Source organism: Eschrichtius robustus, chromosome 17, assembly GCF_028021215.1.
Source record: "Eschrichtius robustus isolate mEscRob2 chromosome 17, mEscRob2.pri, whole genome shotgun sequence".
NCBI lineage: Eukaryota > Metazoa > Chordata > Mammalia > Artiodactyla > Eschrichtiidae > Eschrichtius > Eschrichtius robustus.
The window spans coordinates 4623614-4632377 of NC_090840.1; the positions used below are offsets into that span (position 1 = coordinate 4623614).

The following is an 8764-nucleotide window of genomic DNA, read 5'->3' on the forward strand; positions in this document are numbered from 1 at the left end:
GTCTTGTCCATATAGTTGGGGCCCCTTAGAGGACAGATCCTAGGACCCCCATCTGAGTGTTTAGGCCAGCTAAAACTCCAAGAAATGAAGAGCTTTGCTGTGGTAGAAGCTAGCCTGCCCCAAGCCCCCAGCCCCATGTGACTTCTTCCCAGGGACAACACTGCATCTCGCCTTTGACAGCCTGTCTTCCTGTTTGCCTTTGTAGGTTTCACGGCGGCCGCCTCCCTCGTGTCCTTGGCTTGGGCCTTGGCCTCCTACCAGAAGGCCCTCCGGGACTCTCGTGATGACAAGAAGCCCATCAGCTACATGGCCGTGGTCATCCAGTTCTGCTGGCACTTCTTCACCATTGCGGCCAGGGTCATCACCTTCGCCCTCTTCGCCTCGGTTTTCCAGCTCTACTTTGGGATCTTCATCGTCCTTCACTGGTGCATCATGACCTTCTGGATCGTCCACTGTGAGACAGAATTCTGTATCACCAAATGGGAAGAGATCGTGTTCGACATGGTGGTGGGGATCATCTACATCTTCAGTTGGTTCAACGTCAAGGAGGGCAGGACACGCTGCAGGCTCTTCATTTACTATTTTGTGATCCTTTTGGAAAACACGGCCTTGAGTGCCCTCTGGTACCTCTACAAGGCTCCCCAGATCGCGGACGCATTTGCCATCCCAGCGCTGTGTGTGGTATTCAGCAGCTTTTTAACTGGCGTTGTTTTTATGCTGATGTATTATGCCTTCTTTCACCCCAACGGACCCAGACTTGGGCGGTCCCCAAGTTGTGCTTGCGGGGACCCCGCCGCTGCCTTCACGCCGTCTCCAGAAGCGGCCACGAGCGCCCTGCGGTCCCTCTCCAACACCCGCAGCGTCGCCGGCGACCGCGACCAGAAATTCGCAGAGCGGGACGGGTGCGTGCCTGTGTTTCAGGTGAGGCCCACGGCCCCGTCCACCCCGTCCTCTCGCCCACCACGGATTGAAGAATCTGTCATTAAAATTGACCTGTTCAGGAATAGGTACCCAGCGTGGGAGAGACACGTTTTGGACCGGAGCCTCCGAAAGGCCATCTTAGCCTTTGAAGGTTCCCCGTCTCCTCCGAGGCTGCAGTACAAAGACGATGCTTTCGTTCAGGAGCGGCTGGAGTACGAAACCACTCTGTAAAACGAAAGGACTCGGAGGAGCCCCCAGCTCCGGACCGAGGGGTGACAGCCGGGCTGTGGCAATAATGAAACTCTGCCCTGGAGCAGGGCAACGAGCTGTGATGTTCCCAGTCTGACCGTCATCGGGATGCGTGTCTGGCCCTCCATCCGCTGACAGCCTGCTGCTGGCCTCCTTTCAAAAAGCCGCCCAGAGACCCTCCTGCTCCATCTGAAGGGACCAGGCTAGCTCAGTAGGACCCCTTGTTGCCACCAACCCCTCCTGCCCCACCTTTCAGCACATCCACCTGAGGGTACTATTATTATGGGAAATGTTGCCTCCGATCAGTAGGGTGTTTTGATGGAGTTAAGTGATCTTTGCATAAAAATATACTGAGTCATACACACACGTGTACACACACACTAACACACACACACCCCCCAATCCTGTCAAAATAGCTTAGGTGATTTCTTTTGATGCAAAGCTGTGATTCCCACGGGAATATACAAGCAAAGAGAGAGAAAGCATATCCCTCAAGACTCCAGAAAAAAAAAAAAAAAATAGTAAAGCTTAGAAAGAATTCATAAACCATTCTCACGTGAAAACCAATCCCATGCGTGAAAAGCCTATCCAATGGACAGAAAACCCAAGTGTGTTTACGCATGTATTAGAATTGATGGAATGGTTCGTTTTCAACACGTCAGGATTTTTTTTCATCTTAAATTTTCAGTTGAGAACATCTTTCATGACAGATACCCCCCACGCAGCCCATGGCTGGCTTTTGACGAGACCAAGGAGCTAGATACCTTGGTGATGAAAGTTCAACGATAATCAGGATGCAGTATTCAATTGCAAACATGTGATAAAACCACGAAGAGGAAGCGGGAGAAAAAGGCAAAATGAGCATCTGATTTCCTGGCCTGTGCAGCTCCCATGGGAAGGTCAGGGCAGAGCGGAGGGAGAGCCGCGCTGTGCTCAGGTCCAGGAGTGGAGGCTCTGCGCGAGCGCGGAGAGGCCGGATTCCAGAACACGCCACGCCACACCCTTCTAGTGCCAAACGCCGTCCAACACGGGACTGGCGGGGACGCCCTGGACGGCTGAGCGTGAGTGGCGCGAGCCCCACGAAGGCGCAAGAGAGCACGAACAGTAAAGCTCTCCGCTGTGTACAGACTCCCCCTCCCCCATCCAAGGTCAAAGCGATGTGTCTTTTAGAGGCTTTGGGACACATTTTAGTAAGTATGAGCAGACAGATGCAGTGAATGTGCTATGAGAAAACCCTTCCGAACCGATCGAGGGCTTATCACTAGATCCAGCTAAGATTCGTATTTGAGTCCTTTGTAAAGTCGCACTCTTACAACAAGCTTCTGGGTTTTAAATACCTCCGTCCAGCAAGTAAACGTTCCCCACTTTCTGTTCCCAGCGTCCCCTGGTCATGGTGCTTTTTGTTGCATTAAAAGTGCCGGTCAAACTTTGATAGTATTTTTTTATAGTTGGTGCAGAGTGGAATAACTCATGGATTATTTCAATATTTTTGTAATAAAAAAAAATATAGGGTATACATATAAGCATCATCACTTTTTTTATAGACCTGGAATCGTTTAAAATACTTTAAGCATCATAGTTACTTGGGATGTCAGAAACTGGTCCACAGATCCCATCAACCTGCCTCGGCAGGTTAAGAACATGCGTCTCTTGCAAGATCACCCTACTTTGCCATGTTGGTGCCCCCAGGAACCTGGCCAAGGGTGCTATCAGAATATCAGGGGACAAGAGAATCAGCTTAACTAGAAAGGGCTTGTCAAGACTGGCCAATGTTTCCCAGGAAATCAAAGATGTAAGTGATTACTTTCTTCCATCTGTTATGACAAACCTGACCACAGTGGAAGATGTCTTAAACTTCCTTCCCTGGTTTTATATTAACCCAACCGATATACTAAATATTAGTCAAGTCACTTAAAAAAAAATCAGTGTAACATGTTCAGTTTTTTGGACTGTCCAATTAACTTTAAATAGTCAAGGTCTAGAGCCACTACCTGTAATGGGTGTATCATACAGAGACTGCTGTCCCTGTGACGACACCCACAGGAAGTGACAGAGGGCTCGACCTAGGACTTCTTTTGGTACAAAGCCCCAACGCAATGTTTTAAAAAAATGGATGATTTTTATCAGTAGACATATTTTCCTAGTACTCCATGATTGGACCCTTCAAGCAAGAGTCCACTAAAAGATAACAGTCTTTTGTTTGGATGTGAAAACATTATCTAGTCACCAGTAAAGGCCCAGGAAGACGCTCTTCTTGTCGGCAGTTAGTGAAAACATCCCACCCCCAACTGTAGAAGGAAAAAAATGATTATAATGGCAGATTCTTCACTTTGGTGCCGAACCACGAGTCACTAGCTTCGTTAATTAATGATCTTTGGAAATTGAATGGCTCAGTTGGACTCTACCTTTGATTCCACAAGTAAATAACAGATTATAATAATGTCAGTCAACAAACACAACAGATCCCATCACTCTTCAGTCATGTAAGTCCTAAATTATTTCTCAACTTGATCCTTCATTTAACAGGTCAAGAGTCAAAATAAGTGCTGTGTGGCTAAAAAAATGCTGTACTGTGCTTTGTCTTGGAGGTGAGAATGCAGTCAGGAGGGTGCAAGAAGTTTGAATTTTTCAGTGATTTCCCAAATACTGTAAATACTCTGTTATCCAGCATACTTGAAGATTTTGATGTTTTAGTCAAAAATTCTTGTGAAGGCAATGACATCTCCACCGTGTTATAAATTACAAACTTTCTCAAGATTACAAACAGGAACAACAACAACAAAATTTTTACTTCCAAGGAGAATCATGACTTAATCTTGCTTCCATGATTCATAAAGTGCTGCATTGCCATGAGACTGTGTGGTGATGAGAACGTGTATTAGTTTCTAGATCCACTGATAACAGAGAGTTTAAAGTATTAGGATTTAAAGAGACATTGTCAACGTACAAAGGAACAAAGTTTGATTTTCATATTTATAGTTTAGTTCTTCCTAAGATTTTATTTTCAATTTACCATTACGTCATCCACGGAGAGTAACTCAAGAATCCAAAAGGAACCAGCCGTGGTTAGCATACGAATTGGAAACGCTGGATTCTTTATCTGTGGGCTCCAACTAACTTCCTAGGCTGGGTCTACTTGGGTCCCCTGTAGGGGTGAAGGGTCTGTTCCTAGTGCTTGATTTTTGCATAGGACCATGCAATTTTCTAAAAGAAAGTATTAAAAGTTTTTTTCACTTTTAAATTAGCATTTCTCAACAAAACCTTATTTGAAATGAAGGACCATATGTATCTTAACCACACTGAGACTCTAAGTATTTGTGTGGAAGAAAAACAAATTTTTTCTCCATGTAAGTCAAAGTTTGGTCCCCCAAAATGACTATGTCCTTTAAATCTTCTCCCATTTCCATTGTCCTACTTAACTATATACTATCTAGTTCAGCAACCTTGACTTTGCAGACACTTTGTTACTATTCCTTTATGATATTGCTGTGAACACGACAAATGAAATAAATTCTCCTACTGACATGGCAAGAATATGCAATTCAAGTATTAGCAAAAGAGAAAATACAAAGATAATCTAAAGATAAAAGTATATTGAAGAAGTTGTACTTAATTTCTAAATGCCCAATTCCTTTGGCTCTATGAATAAATGAAGTAAGTAAACCAATTAAAAGTGAATAGGAATAATTGAAAGCTCAATGACTTTTTAAAAAAATATTGTATATACGTGTGTATGGTATGGATAACAGATACATATTACATATAATACACGCGTGCACACACACACAACTAAAGTAACAGATGAAAAGAGTAAAGTATATACTGCCCCTTTCATGCATATAAATTGGTATGTCATTGACACATGAACTTTTAGATTAAAAGCTTTTTCCCCCGCTCCTTTTTGGCATCAGCCCAAGCGTAGAGCCCATGTCTGTAAGACATCAGCACGCTTGTGAACTTTGGTTGGAAATACCTAGATATAATTTAGCACTTTTAGCTCGTATGAATTTTCCCCCCCTCAAGGATCTCATCTTTTAAGCAGTTGACTAGAATAGTTTTGAGTCATTTCAAAGTTTCTTTCTCTGAACAGATTGAATGGAGCAAAGAAAACCTCTGGTGTCCTTAGCAGGATTATGTAAGGTTACATATTTGCCTTTAAGTGTACCAAATGCCGTTGAGTGGAAGCAAGCTCTGACACGATGTTTGGACAAGAATCCCGAAATTTTTTTTCTAATGAACCATTTTTGAGACTAAATATATGTTCCCCTGCATTCTCATGAGTCTTTGCCCTTAGCCGTCACTGTTTCTCATCAGTACTGGATGAGTTGCCTGCATTTTTATGTTTCTAAGGAGAATTCCTTAAAGCCTTTTAAAAAATAGCTCAGGCTGTCTTTCAGAAAAATAGCTCAGAGGATGGTTGATGTGCGTGGTGGAAACACAGCAGGACTGAGGTGGTCGTCTCTCTAATTTCAGTGATGGATGCAAATCAACTCATGTTCATTTATCTTCAGCAACCCAATGTCACTTTTGAAAACAATCAAAATGATGGCTTCTGCCAGTTTGTGACTCATAACACCCTTTCTCCCCATCTGAAGCAGGAGCCTTTCAAAATGGCTAAGGATGGGCCTTTTCCCTCAATCACCCCCACCCCACCTCCGTTTCCAAGTTTCTGGTCCCGACCTGTATCAGGCTGTGAAGCGATCTTGACAGTTGGGTACCATCTCCTCTCCTCACCCGGGCAGGCTGCACTGTCTACTGCAGAGCTCCCTACGGACATACATCTTGTCCAGTGGCTGTCCTAAAAATGGGCCCATGGGAAGATGCAATAAGTGTTTGTGATCAACAGCCTCCAAAGTAGAACTCTGCGGCATGTGGGTGGAATTGTATAAAAACACAATGAGCCATTTAATTTTGCTAATTGTAGCAATTAGGCGAGCTCGCACAACAGCAGAAAGCCAAATGGAAGAAGTGGCAAACAGCCGTTTACCCACAGAAATGAGGGGTTCAGGAGCTCTCCCTTGAGTGTTTGAGGCATCATGTTGTTTTGCCATCCATCTGAAGCTCTTTCTCTAGATTCCGTAAGAAAAAAAATCAGATGCTTTGTAATATTGCATGCAGTGATCTAGCGCAGAAATGTAAAACTTTAACCTTTTGTGGGCCTATGTTCTGCTAAATAAGGGGTCAGTTCACGTCTAATTGCTTTGCTAAAATCATTGCCATAATATACTGACATAAGTCAGAAACACTGACTGAATCAAATTTTTGCTTTGGTTATTCCCCCCACCCCCGAAGACTTTATGCCATTCATTTCCCCATATGGATGGTAGCTGGCTGTGCCCCAGACTATCGTGTGCCTGGGCTGTGCTAACCAGCTTTATCTATGTGATCTCATCCCCTCCTCAAGGCCATCTATGAATTAAGTACCATTTACAGATGACAAAATTTAAGCTCAGAGACACTAAACTAGCCAAGGGTCGGTCCCACAGCTAGGAAACACTGGAGCTGAGAGTTGCACACAGCTTGTCATGACTTCTAATGACTACAAATCTTTCTAGAAAACCAAGGAATAGTTTCCCACCAAAATCTCTTCCTGACTGGGCAAGGTCTCTGGAGAAACAAAAACATGGTCTGATGATCAAATTTTTCAAAGAAAATTTCATTTAAAAATCAAAGATGTCCTTCAAAATGAAAAGTTAAAAAAGTCAGTGATGAGAAACAGAAGTCTCTATTGTCTGTCACTGAATTTTACTGCAACTCCCTAATTCAGAGTAGGCAGATAAATACTTGTCTTCCATTCCAGACAATTGTCCCTCCCACCCCCATGGCCCTACTTTGCACTAAAGTAAGTGATAAATATAAATTAACCGATGGTTCTTTTCTTGTATTCTCTACATGTATGCTACTGTCATCCAGTTAGGCAGAGTGAAAAATAGCCAAACCCCACTACTTACCTTGACCCTCTGACTGGGGAAAAAAAAAAAAAAAAAAAAAAAAGGAGAGCAAGAGAAAGGAAGGAAGAAGGAAAGATGGATCTAACAAATCTTTGAGTGACATTCTTTTCATATTTTAAGATAATTCTATTCCACTGCAATAATTTTCCCTAAATTTTATTTAATGTCTTGCAAGTCACAAAATTTAATACTTATGAGGATTATTATACCACTAGTGGAACCATCATATAAATCTGGGAACCTCATCTTAGATGGAAAGATTACATACAAAAAATATAGCAAACATTTACCAAATATATGTTGAGTTGGATTATAAAATAATGTGTGTGTCCTCTCCCTCCTCAGCTTAGATGTAACGCATCTGGGGTCTACAGGATGACAGAGTTGTGACCCAACCAAAGATGTTGTTGTGTAGGCAGCCGTGTGTGTGTTGCTTGAATTCGTGCTAAAAAGGTAGCCAACAATAAACCAAAAATTTTCTCAACCCTGGTGTTTATTGAAACAAATAGATACAGGGATCAGTCTGAACTTAACATATTAAAAATACAAGCCATCTTCTGTCTTCTGACTTTGATAGGATTTAAGCAGATCTTTATGAAGTTAGGTGAAGTTAGGAGTCACTAATTTTTATAGGAAATAGCATCGAAACAAGATCTCAGTGTTACTCGAGAACACTTCTTTTAGAGATGAGCACACTGGGATCCAAAGAGACCAGGCATGTTTTATCATCAGGATTCATTCAGTCATTCATCTGTCACACATGATCTACATGACGGGCATTGCCAGGTAATACACAGTCACACACAAAAGGAATTCCACATTCCAGCAGCCCACACTTTAGTTATCGGTAGCAGAAGAAGAGTCTGCTGACTTCAGCTCTAATACTTTCTACTCTACTACACTGCTTCTCTTTTTAATGTCTATATTTAATTCTATACTAGAGCAATAAAGAAACATAAGCTTTTCCAAGGTTGTGTTATGTAAGCCTTGCAATACACAATTAGCACACATAATGGCAAACATAAGGTAATGATATAAAGATAAATCAACAATGGATGACAGTCTATAAAAAGAAAAATAGTTTTGTAATTTGTTTTTATGCCTCTCCAACACTAGATACTTTTAAATCAAGGCCACAAAGCAACAAAAAAAAATCAATACACTCTTTGGCACAAAGTATTTGACTCAAAACAATCATCTCTGCATTAACTTTGGAAATATTCCTGAGAATTTCTTTTAAGAAGAGACATAAAATTAGGATGCATCTGAGATGTCTGAAAATTTTTCTAATAGACACTTCCCTGATCTTCCGGAAGCATCCTTTATGAGCACATATGATACTTTTTTGTCCCAGTCACCATTCTGGTTTTTAATGGAGTGGTTCTGTCTGGCCACAGAGGAATGGAAGAGGGACTATCAGGTAGACAGAATCAGGACATGTTGTGAGGTAGCCAGAAACCCCACTCTGGACAGTGCAAATGGGACATGCGGGTTTATAAAAGATCCCACTTCCCCATGATCAGTAGAGAATCATCGCAAAAGTATCTCTCTGTGGACAAAAGTTAGATGTCCTAGTAGATTTCCCCAGAACATAGCCTCCAGTGTATGCATTATTTAGGAATAACAAATCTCCAGACATAAAC

General features: G+C 42.4%; 1 protein-coding gene across 1 annotated transcript in view; it reads left to right on the forward strand.

The window, feature by feature from the left end:
• The window catches only part of XKR4 (XK related 4), a 352195-nt gene extending 351043 nt beyond the window's left edge, over positions 1-1152 (forward strand). Inside the window, exon 3 of the mRNA XM_068526221.1 lies at positions 206-1152. Coding sequence (XP_068382322.1) covers positions 206-1152 — 947 coding nt within the window. The remainder of the gene's footprint in view (positions 1-205) is intronic.
• Positions 1153-8764: the final 7612 nt, after the last annotated feature.